This window comes from Callithrix jacchus, chromosome 6 (assembly GCF_049354715.1).
Source record: "Callithrix jacchus isolate 240 chromosome 6, calJac240_pri, whole genome shotgun sequence".
Lineage (NCBI taxonomy): Eukaryota > Metazoa > Chordata > Mammalia > Primates > Cebidae > Callithrix > Callithrix jacchus.
In genome coordinates this window covers 59,038,972-59,059,797 of record NC_133507.1, presented here as the reverse complement: position 1 = coordinate 59,059,797, position 20,826 = coordinate 59,038,972, and the positions used below count along the sequence as shown (strand labels likewise).

At 41.9% G+C, this 20,826-nt stretch overlaps 1 protein-coding gene across 5 annotated transcripts in view; it reads left to right on the top strand.

Moving 5' to 3' along the window:
• MYO3B (myosin IIIB) overlaps positions 1-20,826 on the top strand; it is a 503,216-nt gene that overhangs the window by 300,646 nt on the left and 181,744 nt on the right. For all 5 annotated transcript variants that reach the window (XM_035304567.3, XM_035304566.3, XM_035304565.3 and 2 more), the window contains one exon: positions 1,446-1,651. In XM_035304567.3, coding sequence (XP_035160458.3) covers positions 1,446-1,651 — 206 coding nt within the window. The remainder of the gene's footprint in view (positions 1-1,445; positions 1,652-20,826) is intronic.

The following is a 20,826-nucleotide window of genomic DNA, read 5'->3' as shown; positions in this document are numbered from 1 at the left end:
CTTGAACTCCTGACTTTAGGTGATCCACCCACCTCAGCCTCCCTAAGTGCTAGGATTACAGGCATGAGCCACCATTCCCAGCCAAGACTGGATAATTTGTAAAGAAAAGAGGTATATTTGGCTCACAGTTCTGCAGGTGGTACAAGCGTGTTACCAGCATCTACTCAGCTTCTGGTGAGGCCTCAGGAAGCTTTTACTCATGGATCAGGCATGTTACATGACAAGAGAGGGAGGAATAGAGAGGGAGTAAGACAGAGAGGGGATCCCAGACTCTTCAACAACCAGCTTTTGCATGAACTAATAGAGTAAGAATTCACTCATTGCCGTGAAGACAGCACCAAGCTATTCATGAGGGATCTGTCCCCGTAACCATAACCCAAACACCTCCCACTCACGAGGGATCTGCCCCTATGACCATGACCCAAACACCTCCAGTAGGCCCATCACCAACATTGGAGGTCACATTTCAACGTGAGATTTGGAAGAAACACACATCGAAACCATATCCTCCTCCTAGTAACCCTTGGTGTCTGTGTATGTTTTCCCACTGGATTTAGTGGGTCAGTTTACTCTGTGAAGTGATCCTCGAGATCTTAGGGCCCCCCTCTCAGCAGAAAAGCCTCTGGCTTATGGTTTTTCAGAAATATATCTGTAACAACCAGTTTGGTGTTCTCAAAATACAATTCCCAAATGCTAAACCTGGAAAATAAGTTACTGTGGTAAGCTAAGTAACACCAATTTTGAGCTGTAGGAGCAGTGACTATGAAATAATGGACCTGGTTTCTTTTGGCTTATAATAGCCTCTGAAGGTGTCCCCAGAAGAGCTCTAGCAATGGATGCCCCTGAGGAACAACTGAGTCCCCCTTCACAAGCACCCCTCTGATTTTCCACGTCCTTCCTCCCCTCTTGCTGTGAAAGACCTGTACCAGCTGCTTGATAAATATTAGTTGACAGTTACCATAATCTCCTTTTTGCATACTTCTCTTATTTTCTTTGCCCTATTTTTGTATTTTTCTTTTCTGTTCCACTACATATTACCAATCATATCAGTAGGATTTGTTTAGACTATCTGGTGGTTCTTAGGCTGAAGAAGCAATTAGCCCCTTCCTCAAAAGCTGGACATTTTAAATTACAGATATAGATTGTGGAACATCATCTTAGAATACCAGCGACAGGCATTCTAGTTCTGGCAAGGAAATATAGGCTGTCCTAGAGCACGTTCTTAGCTAAGTTTCTGCCATATGGGATATTGCTTAGCACTAGGTGATGTTTAAAGAATGTTTTTTAATCTGCAGCTGACTATAAGTAGAACTTATATTATCACCTTCTATTGCTGATTTCATGTTCTGCTTCAAGAAAGTCCGTGAGCCTCAAACTGCTTTAGAGGTTTCTGCAGGCCTGTGTTGTGGTAACCTCGTTCTTTGTGGATTTTTTTCCCCTGGTAGTATTCTCTGATGGACCTGCTCTCCAAAATGGTGGTTGGACAGCCCCACTTTGTGCGCTGCATTAAACCCAATGATGACCGAGAGTCCCTGAAGTTCTCCCGAGAGAGGGTGCTGGCCCAGCTCCGCTCCACAGGGATTCTGGAGACAGTCAGCATCCGCCGCCAGGGCTATTCCCACCGCATCCTCTTTGAAGAATTTGTGAAAAGGTCAGACCACCATCTTTGGGAATGCATTATTGTAAATGTAGCTCTACTCTGGCCATCCCTGTTTCCTAAGATCCTCCTTCCCACTCCACTCCAAACATGTAATTGGCTAGTTGCCAGCTGCCATTTACTTGCTTGAATGTTGCATTTTTATTGTACTTCACCTAAACGGCAGTGATTCAGCAGCCAGGTTAAGCTTCCTTCTGATCACATTTTAAACGTTCATGTACATTTATATGTTATAAATCCTTAAGTCTCAAGTTCTCCAGGCATTTTGTTGTTAGGATGAAAGTATCCCTCCATAAATGGGCCCAGATTCTGGTGGATTTGAATGCACCTACTCAGCAGTTCTCCTTCCAGTTTCTGGGATGATATAATATAATACTTAACACTTACATAGCACCTAAAGTATCCTAAGAGTACAGGACATTTTAGGGCACTATCCTAAAATGTATTATCTCATCTGATCCATACAACAACCCCATAAGCTAGACTCTACTATTATCCCTATTTTACAAAACATAAAGGTGAGAAAACAGGGGCATGAAAAGAAAGTAAGTGATTTTCCCATGATCTCATGCTGTTCAATGCAGAGCCAGGATGTGAACCCAGGCAGTCTGGTTTCAGCATCCATGCTTTTAATCTCTTCAGTTCAGAGCATTCCATCAGTATTTATTGAAATAAATTGCATGACACTTTCTTAACCCACAAATTGCCTTTGCCTAAGAATGAAATGCTGCTCTTTTCTGAACAACTGCCACAGAGATTATGTATGAATGTGAGTACAGGTAGAAATTTCTGTGAAGAAATAAGGAAAGCAATAACAAGAAAACACCTCTGAGAAGCACTGCTGTCTGAGGATGCCTGGAGAAGAATATTGAAATCTGCTGTATGCCTGACAAAGACAGACCGATCAAGAAAAAAACAAAATCCATTGTAGAACCCGCCTCACTCCTTCAGCCATCTTTAGTGTTCTGGTTTTTTTTTCCACCTCCATTCTGAAACATGTGCCCAAGGTCATTTTTTCCAACTTTTTCTAGGGAAAGACTGGGTCCTAAATATGATAGCTCGCTTCATCAGGTCTCCAAAACTTCTAAATTCCATGGAAAAGATAAGGCAAAAAAGTTCCTTGCAATGAGAACTTTTAAATTAAACATAAGAATGAAGTAGCTTTTAAAAAAGTGTCTTTGAGCTTCTTTTTTCCTCTTAAATTTGGAGGTGGAACAAGGAAAAAATATTTTAGCTCATGAATTTGACTAGTCAAGTATTTTTAGCAACAGTTTTTGAATACATAAAAATATTTAAGAAAACAGGTCAAATGCTGAATGGATTGGCACTTCTTTGTTCATATTCAGAAAGCCATTAGGCAAGTATGAACAGGAGTTTCAAAAATGCCAGTAAATCTGAGGATATCAAAGATTTCTGAGCCAGCAAGTTAATTGGTATTTTGATCCCTTTGAACAACTTAACAAAATGGATGAGTTAGCAATTTTCTCCCTTGATGTTATTCAACAAATAGGTACATTTCTTATCTTCCTGTTCAAGAGTGCTGTTGTGTAAACTCTTAGCAGGAAATATGCAGACAGGACAATCAAAGACAGGAAGCAGCCATTCAAGGTTTATTAAATGGAGTTAAATAAAAGATAAAAACTCATTTAATGTTACTCTACATTTTTGTATTTTCCGGCATTCAGGACTGAAACCCTGAGTATACACCTGGTGATGTTCCTGGGATCATGTTGTTGGGTTTCAGAAAGGGGAAAGATTTCCCCAATCCCCAGATTATCCAACTCTGCAGGCTTGGCCAAACCTGAAATGCTTTCTTCCCCTGTCATCTTTGAGCTTTCTGGCAAAATGACCTGGGTACAATGTCCTCTCATGAATAGGGCCAGGTGAATTGGAAGTCTTTTTTTTTCCTTTTTTATTGCATTTTAGGTTTTGGGGTACAAGTGAAGAACATGCAAGATAGTTGCATAGGTACACACGTGGCAGTGTGATTTGCTGCCTTCCTCCCCTTCACCTATATCTGGCATTTCTCCCCATGCTATCTCTCCCCAACTCCCCACCCCCTGCTGTCCCTCCCCTATTCCCCCCAACAGACCCCAGTGTGTAGTGCTCCCCTCCCTGTGTCCATGTATTGTCATTGTTCAACACCCGCCTATGAGTAAGAACATGTGGCATTTCATTTTCTGTTCTTGTGTCAGTTTGCTGAGAATGATGCTTTCCAGTTTCATCCATGTCCCTACAAAGAACACAAACTCATCATTTTTGATGGCTGCATAATATTCCATGGTGTATATGTGCCACATTTTCCCTGTCCAGTTTATCATCAGTGGGCATTTGGGTTGGTTCCAGGTCTTTGCTATTGTAAGCTATGCTGCAATGAACATTCGTGTGCATGTATCCTTATAGTAGAATGATTTAAAATCTTTTGGATATATACCCAGTAATGGGATTGCTGGCTCAAATGGAATTTCTATTTCTAGGTCCTTGAGGAATCGCCACACTGTCTTCCACAATGGTTGAACTAATTTACACTCCCACCAGCAGTGTAAAAGTGTTCCTATTTCTCCACATCCTCTCCAACATCTGTTGTCTCTAGATTTTTTTTTTTTTTTTAATTTTTTATTGGATTATAGGTTTTGGGGTACATGAGCAGAGCATGCTCAGACAGTTGCGTAGGTACACACATGGCAGTGTGCTTTCTTTTCTTCTCCCCTTCACCCACATTTGGCTTTTCTCCCCAGGCTATCCCTCCCCACCTCCCCCTCCCACTGGCCCTCCCCTTTTGCCCCCAATAGACCCCAGTGTTTAGCACTCCCCTTTCTGTGTCCATGTGTTCTCATTTTTCATCACCCACCTATGAGTGAGAATATGCGGTGTTTCATTTTCTGTTCTTGTGTCAGTTTGCTGAGGATGATGTTCTCCAGATTCATCCATGTCCCTACAAACGACACAAACTCATCATTTCTGATTGCTGCATAATATTCCATGGTGTATATGTGCCACATTTTTCCAATCCAGTCTATTATCAATGGGCATTTGGGTTGATTCCAGGTCTTTGCTATTGTAAACAGTGCTGCAATGAACATTCGTGTACATGTGTCCTTATAGTAGAACGATTTATAGTCTTTTGGATATATACCCAGTAATGGGATTGCTGGGTCAAATGGAATTTCTATTTCTAAGGCCTTGAGGAATCGCCACACCGTCTTCCACAATGGTTGAACTAATTTACACTCCCACCAACAGTGTAAAAGTGTTCCTTTTTCTCCACATCCTCTCCAGCATCTGTTCTCTCCAGATTTTTTAATGATCTCCATTCTAACTGGCGTGAGATGGTATCTCAATGTGGTTTTGATTTGCATCTCTCTGATGATCAGTGACGATGAGCATTTTTTCATATGATTTTTGGCCTCATATATGTCTTCTTTCGTAAAGTATCTGTTCATATCCTTTGCCCACTTTTGAACGGGCTTGTTTGTTTTTTTCCTGTAAATCTGTTTGAGTTCTTTGTAAATTCTGGATATCAGCCCTGTGTCAGATGGGTAAACTGCAAAAATTTTTTCCCATTCTGTTGGTTGCCGATCCACTCTAGTGACTGTTTCTTTTGCCGTGCAGAAGCTGTGGAGTTTCATTAGGTCCCATTTGTCTATTTTGGCTTTTGTTGCCAATGCTTTTGGTGTTTTGTTCATGAAGTCCTTGCCTACTCCTATGTCCTGGATAGTTTTGCCTAGATTTTCTTCTAGGGTTTTTATGGTGCCAGGTCTTATGTTTAAGTCTTCAATCCATCTGGAGTTAATTTTAGTGTAAGGTGTCAGGAAGGGGTCCAGTTTCTGCTTTCTGCACATGGCTAGCCAGTTTTCCCAACACCATTTGTTAAACATGGAATCCTTTCCCCATTGCTTGTTTTTGTCAGGTTTATCAAAGATTGTATAGTTGTATGTATGTTGTGTTGCCTCCAGTGCCTCTGTTTTGTTCCATTTGTCTATATCTCTGTTTTGGTACCAGTACCATGCTGTTTTGATTACTGTAGCCTTGTAGTATAGTTTGAAATCCGGTAGTGTGATGCCCCCCGCTGTGTTCTTTTTGCTTAGAATTGACTTGGCTATGCGGGCTCTCTTTTGGTTCCATATGAAGTTCATGGTGATTTTTTCCAGTTCTGTGAAGAAAGTCAATGGTAGCTTGATGGGGATAGCGTTGATTCTGTAAATTACTTTGGGCAGTATAGCCATTTTCATGATATTAATTCTTCCTAACCATGAACACGGAATGTTTCTCCATCTGTTTGTGTCCTCTCTGATTTTGTTGAGCAGTGGTTTGTAGTTCTCCTTGAAGAGGTCTCTTACATTCCTTGTGAGTTGTATTCCAAGGTATTTTATTCTTTTTGTAGCAATTGCGAATGGCAGTTCGCTCTTGATTTGGCTTTCTTTAAGTCTGTTATTGGTGTAGACGAATGCTTGTGATTTTTGCACATTGATTTTATATCCTGAGACTTTGCTGAAGTTGCTTATCAGTTTCAGGAGTTTTTGGGCTGAGGCGATGGGGTCTTCTAGGTATACTATCATGTCGTCTGCAAATAGAGACAATTTGGCTTCCACCTTTCCAATTTGAATACCCTTTATTTCTTTTTCTTGCCTGATTGCTCTGGCTAGAACTTCCAGTACTATATTGAATAGGAGTGGTGAAAGAGGGCATCCTTGTCTAGTGCCAGATTTCAAAGGGAATGCTTCCAGTTTTTGCCCATTCAGTATGATATTGGCTGTTGGTTTGTCATAAATAGCTTTTATTACTTTGAGGTACGTTCCATCGATACCGAGTTTATTGAGGGTTTTTAGCATAAAGGGCTGTTAAATTTTGTCAAATGCCTTCTCTGCGTCAATTGAGATAATCATGTGGTTTTTGTTTTTGGTTCTGTTTATGTGGTGAATTACATTTATAGACTTGCGTATGTTGAACCAGCCTTGCATCCCCGGGATGAATCCTACTTGATCATGATGAATAAGTTTTTTGATTTGCTGTTGCAATCGGCTTGCCAATATTTTATTGAAGATTTTTGCATCTATGTTCATCATGGATATTGGCCTGAAGTTTTCTTTTCTTGTTGGGTCTCTGCCGGGTTTTGGTATCAGGATGATGTTGGTCTCGTAAAATGATTTGGGAAGGATTCCCTCTTTTTGGATTGTTTGAAATAGTTTTAGAAGAAATGGTGCCAGCTCTTCCTTGTGTGTCTGGTAGAATTCGGCTGTGAACCCGTCTGGACCTGGGCTTTTTTTGTGTGGTAGGCTCTTAATTGCTGCCTCAACTTCAGACCTTGTTATTGGTCTATTCATAGTTTCAGCTTCCTCCTGGTTTAGGCTTGGGAGGACACAGGAATCCAGGAATTCATCCATTTCTTCCAGGTTTACTAGTTTATGCGCATAGAGTTGTTTGTAATATTCTCTGATGATGGTTTGAATTTCTGTGGAATCTGTGGTGATTTCCCCTTTATCATTTTTTATTGCATCTATTTGGTTGTTCTCTCTTTTCTTTTTAATCAATCTGGCTAGTGGTCTGTCTATTTTGTTGATCTTTTCAAAAAACCAGCTCTTGGATTTATTGATTTTTTGAAGGGTTTTTCGTGTCTCAATCTCCTTCAGCTCAGCTCTGATCTTAGTTATTTCTTGTCTTCTGCTGGGTTTTGAGTTTTTTTGGTCTTGGTCCTCTAGCTCTTTCAATTTTGACGATAGGGTGTCAATTTTGGATCTCTCCATTCTCCTCATATGGGCACTTATTGCTATATACTTTCCTCTAGAGACTGCTTTAAATGTGTCCCAGAGGTTCTGGCACGTTGTGTCTTCGTTCTCATTGGTTTCGAAGAACTTCTTTATTTCTGCCTTCATTTCGTTGTTTACCCAGTCAACATTCAAGAGCCAGTTGTTCAGTTTCCATGAAGCTGTGCGGTTCTGGGTCTGTTTCTGAATTCTGAGTTCTAACTTGATTGCACTATGGTCTGAGAGGCTGTTTGTTATGATTTCAGTTGTTTTGCATTTGTTGAGCAGTGCTTTACTTCCAATTATGTGGTCAATTTTAGAGTAGGTGTGATGTGGTGCTGAGAAGAATGTGTATTCTGTGGATTTGGGGTGGAGAGTTCTGTAAATGTCTATCAGGTTTGCTTGCTCCAGGTCTGAGTTCAAGCCCTGGATATCCTTGTTGATTTTTTGTCTGGTAGATCTGTCTAGTATTGACAGTGGAGTGTTAAAGTCTCCCACTATTATTGTGTGGGAGTCTAAGTCCTTTTGTAAGTCCTTAAGAACTTGCCTTATGTATCTGGGTGCTCCTGCATTGGGTCCATATATGTTTAGGATCGTTAGCTCTTCTTGTTGTATCGATCCTTTTACCATTATGTAATGGCCTTCTTTGTCTCTTTTGATCTTTGTTGCTTTAAAGTCTATTTTATCGGAGATGAGAATTGCAACTCCTGCTTTTTTTTGCTTTCCATTTGCTTGGTAAATCTTCCTCCATCCCTTTATTTTGAGCCTTTGTGTATCCTTGCATGTGAGATGGGTTTCCTGGATACAGCACACTGATGGGTTTTGGCTTTTTATCCAATTTGCCAGTCTGTGTCTTTCGATTGGTGCATTTAGTCCATTTACATTTAGGGTTAATATTGTTATGTGTGAATTTGATACTGCCATTTTGATGCTAAGTGGCTGTTTTGCCTGTTAGTTGTTGTAGATTCTTCATTATGTTGATGCTCTTTAGCATTCAGTGTGATTTTGGAATGGCTGGTACTGGTTGATCCTTTCTATGTGTAGTGCCTCTTTTAGGAGCTCTTGTAAAGCAGGCCTGGTGGTGACAAAATCTCTGAGTACTTGCTTGTTCGCAAAGGATTTTATTTTTCCTTCACTTCTGAAGCTCAGTTTGGCTGGATATGAAATTCTGGGTTGAAAGTTCTTTTCTTTAAGAATGTTGAATATTGGCCCCCACTCTCTTCTGGCTTGTAGTGTTTCTGCCGAGAGATCTGCTGTGAGTCTGATGGGCTTCCCTTTGTGGGTGACCCGATCTTTCTCTCTGGCTGCCCTTAGTATTCTCTCCTTTATTTCAACCGTATTGAATCTGACGATTATGTGCCTTGGGGTTGCTCTTCTTGCGGAATATCTTTGTGGTGTTCTCTGAATTTCCTGCAATTGAGTGTTGGCCTGTCTTGCTAGGTGGGGGAAATTTTCCTGGATGATGTCCTGAAGAGTATTTTCCAGCTTGGATTCATTCTCTTCGTCCCCTTCTGGTACACCTATCAAACGTAGGTTAGGTCTTTTCACATAGTCCCACATTTCTTGGAGACTTTGTTCATTCCTTTTTGCGGTTTTTTCTCTAATCTTGGTTTCTCGTTTTATTTCATTGAGTTGGTCTTCGACTTCAGATATTCTTTCTTCTGCTTGGTCAATTCGGCTATTGAAACTTGTGCATGCTTCGCGAAGTTCTCGTATTGTGTTTCTCAGCTCTTTTAATTCATTCATATTCCTCTCTAAGTTATCCATTCTTGTTATCATTTCCTCAAATCTTTTTTCAAATCTTTTCTCAAGGTTCTTAGTTTCTTTGCATTGATTTAATACATGATCTTTTAGCTCACCAAAGTTTCTCATTATCCATCTTCTGAAGTCTAATTCCATCATTTCGTCACAGTCATTCTCCGTCCAGCTTTGTTCCCTTGCTGGTGAGGAGTTTTGGTCCTTTCTAGGAGGCGAGGTGTTCTGGTTTCAGGTGTTTTCCTCCTTTTTGCGCTGGTTTCTTCCCATCTTTGTGGATTTGTCCGCTGGTCGTCTGCGTAGTTGCTGACTTTTCGATTGGGTCTCTGAGTGGACACCCTGAATGTTGATGATGAAGTATTTCTGTTGCTTGGTTTTCCTTCTACCAGTCTAGCCCCTTCGCTGTACGAGTGCTGAGGTCCGCTCCAGACCCTGCTTGTCTGGGGTGCACCTCTAGCAGCTGTGGCACAGCGAGGGATGCTACCAGTTTCTTTTTATGCTATCTTTGTCCCAGGATGATGCCTGCCTAATGTCAGTCTTTTGGATATAGAGGGGTCAGGGAGCTGCTTGAGGAGACAGTTTGTACTTTATAGGGGTTTAATTGCTGAGCTGTGAGCTGTGTTGTTCATTCAGGGCTGTTAGGCTGCTATGTTTGATTCTGCTGCAACAGAGCTCATTAAAAAAACCCTTTTTTTTTCTCAAATGCTCTGTGTTGAGGGAGTTGGGCTTTATTTTTGGATGTCCGTTGAGGTCCTGCCCAGCTAGGATGCAGACTAGCCACTGTTTGCCTGCCGAGGCTCCGCCCTGCTGTTGTGAGGCTCACCCTGGCTCCGCTGTTCTGCTGTTCTCCGCCACGCCCTGCGGCGGAGTCTCTCTGTTGTAGCGGGTTGCCTCGGCAACGGCAGGCTGCGTCAGCAGTGGGCATGTATCTCAGTAGGGACGGGTTGCCTTGGCAACGGCTGGCTGTGTCAGCAATGGGCGTGTATCTCAGTTGGGGCGGGTTGCCTCGGTAATGGTGGCCACCCCTCCCCCTCAGAGCGTCTCGGGTCGTCTGCACGGGGCTTGTTTGAAATCGCGGTTTTGTTCGTCCCACTGGGCCAATCCTAACGCTCTGTTCCTGCAATCCCCTGGGCTGGCCCACTGTCCAAGTCTAGCTCAGTCTCAAGTCCAGCCCTCTCACGTCTCCAGTTGCCGGTTCAACGGGGCACCCGGACAAGTGCGCCCTGTGGGGAGCGCTGGGTAGGGCCGGCCGCCGCCACCCCGGCTGCCGGCTTCGCCAGGCGGAATATCTGCCTGGCGTCCCACGTCTCCTCTTCACTTGGGAATTTCCCCGTTCTGTGAGCAACAAAGATCAGTCTGGAAATGCAGCTTAGACTCACCTCTCCGCAGACACAACGAGAACTCCAATCCTGGGTTGTTCTCACAGCGCCATCTTCTGTCTCTAGATTTTTTAATGATCGCCATTCTAACTGGTGTGAGAGGGTATCTCAATGTCATTTTGATTTGCATTTCTCTAATGACCAGTGATGATGAGCATTTTTTCATATGTTTGTTGGCCTCATGTATGTCTTCTTTTGTAAAATGTCTGTTCATATCCTTTGCCTACTTTTGAATGGGCTTGTTTGTTTTCTTGTAAATCTGTTTTAGTTCTTTGTAAATTCTGGATATCGGCCCTTTGTCAGATGGGTAAACTGCAAAAATATTTTCCCATTCTGTTGGTTGCCGATTCACTCTAATGACTGTTTCTTTTGTGATGCAGAAGCTGTGGAGTCTGATTAGGTCCCATTTGTCTATTTTGGTTTTTGTTGCCAGTGCTTTTGGTGTTTTGGTCATGAAGTCCTTGCCTACTCCTATGTCCTGAATGGTTTTGCCTAGATTTTCTTCTAGGGTTTTTATGGTGTTAGGTCTTCTATTTAAGTCTTTAATCCATCTGGAGTTAATTTTAGTGTAAGGTGTCAGGAAAGGGTCCAGTTTCTGCTTTCTGCACATGGCTAGTCAGTTTTCCTAACACCATTTATTAAACAGGGTATCCTTTCCCCATTGCTTGTTTTTGTCAGGTTTGTCAAACATTGGATGGTTGTAGATATGTTGTGTTGACTCCGTTGCCTCTGTTCTGTTCCATTGGTCTATATCTCTGTTTTGGTACCCATACCACACTGTTTTGATTACTGTAGCCTTGTAGTATAGTTTGAAATCTGGTAGTGTGATGCCTCCTGCTTTGTTCTTTTTGCTTAGAATTGACTTGGCTATGTGGGCTCTCTTTTGGTTCCATATGAAGTTTAAGGTGTTTTTTTCCAGTTCTGTGAAGAAAGTCATTGGTAGCTTGATTGGGATAGCATTGAATCTGTAAATTACTTTGGGCATTATGGCTATTTTCATGATATTGATTCTTCCTAACCATGAACGTGGAATGTTTCTCCATCTGTTTGTGTCCTTCTTATTTCACTGAGCAGTGGTTTGTAGTTCTCCTTGAAGAGGTCCTTTACATTCCTTGTTAGTTGTATTCCTAGGTATTTTATTCTCTTTGTAGCAATTGTGAATGGCAGTTTGTTCTTGGTTTGGCTCTCTTTAAGTCTGTTATTGGTGTATAGGAATGCTTGTGATTTTTGCACATTGATTTTGTATCCTGAGACTTTGCTGAAGTTGCTTATCAGTTTCAGGAGATTTTGGGCTGAGACGATGAGGTCTTCTAGCTATACAATCATGTCATCTGCAAATAGAGACAATTTGACTTCCTCCTTTCCTATTTGAATACCCTCTTTTTCTTGCCTGATTGCTCTGGCTAGAACTTCCAGTACTATATTGAATAGGAGTGGTGAGAGAGGGCATTCTTGTCTAGTGCCAGATTTCAAAGGGAATGCTTCCAGTTTTTGCCCATTTGGTATGATATTGGCTGTTGGTTTGTCAATAGCTTTTATTATTTTGAGATATGTTCTGTCAATACCTAGTTTATTGAGGGTTTTTAGCATAAAGGGCTGTTAAATTTTGTGAAAGGCCTTCCTTCTCTGCATCAACTGAGATAATCATATGGTTTTTGTCTTTGGTTCTGTTTATGTGGTGAATTACATTTATAGACTTGCATATGTTGAACCAGCCTTGCATCCCCAGATGAATCCTACTTGTTCATGGTGGATAAGCTTTTTGATGTGCTGTTGCAATTGGCTTGCCAGTATTTTATTGAAGATTTTTGCATCTATGTTCATCATGGATATTGGCCTGTAGTTTTCTTTTCTTGTTGAGTCTCTGCCGGGTTTTGGTATCAGGATGATGTTGGTCTCATAAAATGATTTAGGAAGAATTCCCTCTTTTCGGATTTTTTGAAATAGTTTCAGAAGGAATGGTACCAGCTCCTCTTTGTATGTCTGGCAGAATTCAGCTGTGAACCCATCTGGACGTAGGCTTTTTTTGTGTGGTAGGCTCTTAATAGCTGCCTCAATTTCAGACCTTGTTATTGGTCTATTCAGGGTTTCAACTTCTTCCTGGTTTAGGCTTGGAGGAGGCAAGTGTCCAGGAATTTATCCATTTCTTCCAGGTTTATTAGTTTATGTGTCTATCCCATTTATCTTTTTTTATGGCTTCATTTTGGTTATTCTCTCTTTTCTTTTTTATTAATCTGGCTAGTGGCCTGTCTATTTTGTTGATCTTTTTGAAAAACCAGCTCTTGGGGTTTTGAGTTTTTTTGATCTTGCTCCTCTAGTTCTTTCAATTTTGACGATAGGATGTCAATTTTGGATCTCTCCTTGCTTCTCAAGTGGGCACTTATTGCTATATATTTTCCTCTAGAGACTGCTTTAAATGTGTCCCAGAGATTCTGGTATGTTGTGTCTTCATTCTCGTTGGTTTTGAAGAACATCTTTATTTCTGCCTTCATTTCATTGTTTATCCAGTCAACATTCAAGAGCCAGTTGTTCAGTTTCCACGAAGCTGTGTGGTTCTGAGTTAGGTTTTGAATTCTGAGTTCTAACTTGATTGCACTGTGGTCTGAGAGACTGTTATGATTTCAGTTCTTTTGCATTCGCTGAGGAGTGCTTTACTTCCAATTATGTGGTCAATTTTAGAGTAGGTGTGATGTGGTGCTAAGAATGTATATTCTGTGGATTTGGGGTGGAGAGTTCTGTAAATGTCTATTAGGTTTGCTTGTTTGAAGTCTGAGTTCAAGTCCTGGATATCCTTGTTAATTTTCTGTCTGGTTGATCTGTCTAATATTGACAATGGGTGTTAAAGTCTCCCATTAGTATTGTGTGGAAGTCTAAGTCTCTTTGTAAGTCGTTAAGAACTTGCCTTATATATCTGGGTGCTCCTGTATTGGGTGCAATATATTTAGGATCATTAGCTCTTCTTGTTGCATTGATCCTCTTACCATTATGTAATGTCCTTCTTTGTCTCTTTTGATCTTTGTTGCTTTAAAGTCTATTTTATCAGAGAAGAGAATTGCAACTCCTGCTTTTTTTTTTTTTTTTGCTCTCCATTTGCTTGGTAAATCTTCCTCCATCCCTTTATTTTGAGCCTTTGTGTATCCTTGCATGTGAGATGGGTTTCCTGGATACAGCACACCGATGAGTTTTGGCTTTTTTTTTTTTTTTTTTTTGACATGGAGTTACACTCTTGTTACCCAGGCTGGAGTGCAATGGCACAATCTTGGCTCACCGCAACCTCCACCTCCTGAGTTCAGGCAATTCTCCTGCCTCAGCCTCCTGAGTAGCTGGGATTACAGGCACATGCCACCACACCCAGCTAATTTTTTGTATTTTTAGTAGAGATGGTGTTTCACCATGTTGACCAGGATGGTCTTGATCTCTTGACCTCATAATCCACCCACCTCGGCGCCCAAAGTGCTGGGATTACAGGCTTGAGCCACCGTGCCTGGCCAAGTTTTGGCTTTTTATCCAATTTGCCAGTCTGTGTCTTTTGATTGGGGCATTTACTCCATTTACATTTAGGGTTAATATTGTTATGTGTAAATTTGATACTGCCATTTTGATGCTAGCTGGCTGTTTTGCCCATTAGTTGATGCAGATTTTTCACTGTGTTGATGTTCTTTTCCATTTGGTATGCTTTTGGAGTGGCTGGTACTGGTTGTTCCTTTCTGTGTGTAGAGCCTCTTTCAGGAGCTCTTGTAAAGCAGGCCTGGTGGTAATGAAATCTCTGAGTACTTGCTTGTTCACAAAGGATTTTATTTTTCCTTCACTTATGAAGCTTAGTTTGGCTGGATATGAAATTCTGGGTTGAAAGTTCTTTTCTTTAAGGATGTTGAATATTGGCCCCCACTCTCTTCTGGCTTGTAGGGTTTCTGCTGAGAGATCTGCTGTGAATCTGATGGGCTTCCCTTTGTGGGTAAGCCGACCTTTCTCTCTGGCTGCCCTTAGCATTTTCTCCTTCATTTCAACCCTGGTGAATCTGATGATTATGTGCCTTGGGGTTGTTCTTCTTGAGGAATATCTTTGTGGTGTTCTCTGTGTTTTCTGGACTTGAATATTGTCCTGCCTTGCTAGGTTGGGGAAGTTTTCCTGGATAATATCCTGAAGAGTATTTTCCAGCTTGGATTCATTCTCTTCATCACATTCAGGTACACCTATCAAACATAGATTAGGTCTTTTCACATAGTCCCACATTTCTTGGAGACTCTGTTCATTCCTCTTTACCCTTTTTTCTCTAATCTTGCCTTCTCGTTTTATTTCATTGAGTTGATCTTCGACCTCTGATATCCTTTCTTCTTCTTGGTCAATTCAGCTGTTGAAACTTGTGCATGCTTTGTGAAGTTCTCATGTTGTGTTTTTCAGCTCCGTCAATTCACTTATATTCCTCTCTAAGTTGTCCATTCTCGTTAGCATTTCGTCAAATCTTTTTTGAAGGTTCTTAGTTTCTTTGCATTGGGTTAGAACATGTTCTTTTAGCTCACAGAAGTTTCCTATTACCCACATTCTGAAGCCTGATTTTGTCATTTCATTACACTCATTCTCCATCCAGCCTTGTTCCCTTGCTGGTGAGGAGTTGTGATACCTTGTAGGAGGAGAGGTGTTCTGGTTTTGGGTGTTTTCCTCCTTTTTGCTCTGGTTTCTTCCCATCTTTGTGGATTTATCCACCTGTCATCTTTGTAGTTGCTGACTTTCAGACTGGGTCTCTGAGCGGACGTTCTGCTTGTTTATGATGAAGTTATTTCTGTTTCTTAGTTTCCTTCTAACAATCTGGCCCCTCTGCTGTAGGACCGCTGAGGTCCACTCCAGGTTCTGCTTGCCTGGGGATCACCTGCAGCAGCTGCAGAACAGTAAGGGTTGCTACCAGTTTCTTCTTCTGCTATCTTTGTCCCAGAAGGACACCCGCTAAATGTCAGTCTGAGCTCTCCTTTGTGAGGTGACTTTTTGGATATACGGGGGTCAGGGAGCTCCTTGAGGAGACAGTCTGTCCTTTATAGGAGCTCAAGTGCTGAGCTGTGAGCTCTGTTGTTCATTTAGAGTTGCTGGGCAGGCATGTTTAGGTCTGCTGCAGCAGAACTCATAAACTACTTTTTGTTCCTAGGTGCTCTGTCCCAGGGAGTTAGGGCTTTATTTATGAGTTTCTGTTGTGCTGCTGCCTTTTTTTCAAGGCTGCCCTGCCCAGCAAGGAGGCAGCCTAGTCACTGTCTGCCTGTAGAGGCTTTGCTGAGCTGCTGTGGGCTCCACCCAGCTGCCATGTGAACTTCCCTGCGGTCCTGTTTGTATGGGGGTAGTTAGAACTGCCTCGGCAATGGTGTCCCACCCTGTATTGGTGGACTCTCTCTGTAATGGCAGGTTGCTTTGGCAACAGCAAGCTGCCTCAGCAATGGTGGACTACCTCCATAGTGGTGGACTGCCTTGGTAATCACGGACGCCCCTCCCCCACAGAGCTGGACCGTCCAGCGTTCAGCTGTGCTTGCTATGAAACTCTCAATCCAGAATTTCTGATTACTGTTCTTTTGTGGGGTGGGACCAACCGAGACTGATCACCTGGTTCCCTGCCTCAGAGCCCTTTTTTTCTTTTTTTTTTTTTAGTTGAATTGTCAACTCTCTCCCAGGTGTTCCAGTCACCTGCTGAAAAGGTGCCGGGATCTCTGTGATTTCCCATGCAGCGACTCACTGCACTGGCTTAAACAGTGGCGCTGAGATTTGTAGCACTTTTTTTGCCCAGGAATCTCCTGGCCTGGCTCCCTGTTCAGTCCCCTTTTTAATCAGATGAATGGGTGACTTCCTGGGGCTCCAATTGCCAGCTAAAAGGGCACCCGGACCAGTGTATTTTGTATGGAGAACTGCCACGCCAAGGCACTGGCGTAGCAGCCGCGCCGGCCAAAACAGCCGTGCTGGCGACCTGTGGGGCTCCTCCTCCTGGGAATCTCCTGGTCTGTGATCAATAAAAATCCGTCTGGAAATGTGGCATCCACTCACCCTCTGCACTTTCACTGGATTTCGCTGCAATCCTGAGCTGTTCCTAAATGGCCATCTTTGATCTTCCCGGGAGTCTTTATGTTCATGACTAGGCATGAAAGAGGCCACCTGGAGATGCTGGAGCCACACTGTTGAGGGACATCATAGAAAACCACTGTGAACATTTACTGTTTTTATGGGCAATGGATTCTGATACATAGTCTCTCAGAAGAAATACATAGGCAAACACATAACTGCTTGCATTAGGATGTGTTCTGGCAAACATCTAAAGAATAGGGATGGCTGGGCATGGTGGCTTATGCCCGTAATCTCAGAACTTTGGGAGGCCAAGGTGGGAGGATTACCTGAGGCCAGGAGTTCGAGACCAGCCTGACCAACATGGAGAAACCTCATCTCTACTAACAATAAAAAATTAGCTAGGCGTGGTATCTCATACCTGTAATTCCAGCTACTCAGTAGGCTGAGACAGGAAAATCACTTGAACCCAGGAGGTGGAGGTTGCAGTGAGCCGAGATTGCACCATTGCACTCCAGCCTAGGCAAACTGGGCAATGAGAGTAAAACTACTTCTCAAAAAAAAAAAAAATGATTAGGGCTGAGTCAGGCTGGGCTCGGTGGCTCACACCTATAATCCTGGTGCTTTGGGAGGCCAATGCCGGCAGATCACATAAGGCCAGGAGTTTGAGAACAGCATGGCCAACATGGTGAAACGCCGTCTCTACTAAAAATACAAAAATTAGCTGGGAGTGGTGGCAGGTGCCTGTAATCCCAGCTACTCGGGAGGCTGAGGCAGAATTGCTTGAACCCAGGATGCAGAGATTGCAGTGAGCCGAGATAGCGCCACCGTACTCCAGCCTGGATGACAGAGCAAGACTCCGTCTCAAATAAATAAATAAAGAATAGGGCTGAGGCTAATTGTTTATCTATGAAGCTATTGTAGTAGACAATGCAGTTTAGTAAGGAGACCAGTTCTAGTCTCCTTTTGTATATAACATCTGGAAAGTAACCCAACGTTCTGTAAAAGATGTTTCCTCATCTGCACGACAAGAAGGCAGGAATACACAAAGCCCACATTCTAAAGATTTTCAAGGATTACTTGCAGATGCCTGAGCCTTACTTAGCTTCTAAGTCTTCTAGGGGTTTTTGTGTTCCCAATCAAGCTCATTGGATGAGAGACCTGCATCTACCAGGCTAAGATTCTTTACAGTTGTTAACTCTTGAACAAAATAAAACTCTTCCCTCTTCCCTTTCATTGGCATCTTCTGTTTCTTCTCATGATGGCGTGGAGAACCATGGTGCCTGGTATCTCTTTCATCTCATTCTCCTTTCTATTCCTCCACTCTGTCTCCTCCAGAAACTAGGAGTCACCTTTGACTTCTCCTCATGTCCTTTAAATAATCCATCACCAGGGCCAGCTGACTACCTGCTAAAGTTTCTCCAAAATGTTCCCTTGGGAATATCTTATCCCTTCTCCCAAAGCTTTAGTCCAGGCCTTTTGTTGTTATTATAAACAGCTCAATTTAGATATAATTCACATTTGATAAAAGTCATCTTTTAAAAGTATACAATTCAGTGGTTTTTAATTTAGTCACAGAGTTGTATAAACATCACCACCATCTAATTGTAGAACATTTTGGTACCTAAAAAGAAACTGCAAACTCATTAGTGATTCTCCCCTTTCTCCTCAATCCCACCAGACTTAGGCAATCAATAATCTAACTTCCGTCTGTATGGATTTGCCTATTATTGACATTTCATGTAAATGGAATCATATAACATGTGGCCTTTTGTGCCTGGCTTCTTTCACTTTGCATGTTTTCAGCATTGGATGAAATAAATACTGGTATTATGTATCAGTATTTTTTTATAGATGAATAATATCCCATTGTATAAATATATCACATTTTGCTTGCTCATTTGTCAGTGGATGAACTTTTGCATTGTTTCCACTTTTTGGCTGTTACGAATAATGCTGCTATGAATATTCATGAACAATTTTTAATGTGGATATGCATTTTCACTTCTTTGGGTATATACCTATAGGTAGAATTTCTTGATCATATGGTAGCCCTATGTTCCAACTATCTGCACAATTTAAATTACCATCACCAGTGTTATGAGAGTCCTGATTTTTCCACATCCTCCCCAACACTTATTATTATTTGTCTTTTTTATTTTAGCCATTCTAGTTGATGTGAAGTGGCATCTCATCGTAGTTTTGATTTGCATTTCTCTAATGACTAATGTTGAGCAGCTTTTCTGTGTTTTTTGGTTATGTGTATATATCTTCTTTGGAGAAATGTTTATTCAAATCCTTTGCCTACTTTTTATTATTGATTGTTATGTACTCTAAATATTAGTCTCTTAGCAGATAGATAATTTGCAAATATTTTCTCTCTTTTTTAAATGAGGTATTAGTCACTTTGATATTTTCTCTCACTGTATGGATTGTCTTCTTCTTCTTTTTTTTTTCTTTGATACAGAGTCTCACTCTGTTGCCCAGGCTGGATTGTAGTGGCACAGTCTCAGCTCACTGCAACCTCCACCCTCCCCAGGTTCAAGCAATTCTGCCTCAGCCTCCTGAGTAGCTGGGATTACAGGTACCCGCAACCATGCCTGGCTAATTTTTTTTATTTTTAATAGAGATGAGATTTCACCATGTTGGCAGGCTGGTCTCAAACTCCTGACCTCAGGTGATCTTCCCACCTCAGCCTCCCAAAGTGCTGGGATTACAGGTGTGAGCCACGGTGCCCAGGCACAAAAAGATTGACTTTTGATGAAGTTCAATTTATTTATGTTTTCTTTCATTGCTTGTACTTTTGTTATTCTATTTAAGAAACTGTCACCTAATCCAGTGTCACAAAGATTTACTCCTATCATTTTTCTAAGAGTTTCATAGTTTTGTTCTTCTGTTTTAGATCTGTGGTCCATTTTGAGTTAATTTTTGTGTATGGTGAGGTAGAAGTCTAAGTTTATTCTTTTGTATATGGATATCTAGCAGTTTCAACACCATTTTGTGGAAAATACTGTTATTTCCTCTCATTGAGTTGTCCTTGCCTTCTTGTTGAAAATCACTTGCCCACACATTTTAAGGGTTTATTTCTGGACTCTCTATTCCATTCCTTTCTCTATATATTTTCTGGGCCTTTTAAAACATTTTTGCTTACCCTCTTGCCAGTTAGAATTCTAAGTGGACTTCCTTCCTATTTCATTCTCCAAAGAGACAGCAGAAGAGAATTGTTAAAATTCCCATCTGAGAATATTGCTTCCTTGATTAAAATGACCATCCAGGCCCCCATGGGGTGAGCTGCAGTGCTCCTGCCTGGTGTAGGGGAGTCCACCTGATTGGCCTCCGCTTGCTTTCCTAGTTTCTCTTCTCATTTCCCACATCTCAGATCACACTCTAGCCAAAACTGAATTACTCGATGTTCCCTAACCACCCCGTGCTGTTCTATTCTTTTGTACTTTTGCTCAGGCTATTTGACTAAATCTCCCTTCTCCAGGCCCTCAGTCTGCTGTCTCAGCCAAGCTAAGTCCTGCTCATTCCTTAGGCCTTTGACCAGGCATTAACTTTTCTGTGATATCCTCCCTGACTTCCCCAGGCTGAGTTAGGATCCCTTCCGATGAGCTTCATTGGTAGCACTTACTACATTGCAGAGCCGTTTATCTACCTCTCACCTCAACCTTAACTGCCTGGGGGTAGTGATATTTTTCGGCTCACTTTATTTTTATTTGTTGAGACAGGACCTTACTCTGTCACCCAGCCTGAATTGCAGTGGCACAATATTGGCTCACTGCAACCTCTACACTCTGGGTTCAAGTGATCCTCCCACCTCAGCCTCCCAAGTAGCTGGGAACACAGTCGTGCACCACCACACCCAGGCTGATTTTTTGGTGTTTTAAGTAGAGATGGGGGTCTCACCATGTTGCCCAGTCTGGTTTTGAACTCCTGAGCTCAAGCAATCTGCCTGCCTTGGCCTCCCGAAGTGCTGGGATTATAGGCATGAGCCACCACGCCTGATCTTCGGCTCGCTTTATGTCTGTACTGTCCAATGTAGTGTCTGGCACAAATTCAGTGTTTAATAAATATTTGTTGAGTTGAATCAAACTCTTACCCCTTCTTCTTCATCACTATTTTCTTTTACTTTCCCTTGACTCACCCTTTGATCCTTGTTCTTGGAAATATATGATATCTAGAACTGGCTTTGTTGAGGTTAAGTTTTACTTGTACTGTATGTGCAACCTAGATTGATAGAATGTAAGATTTCAGGAAA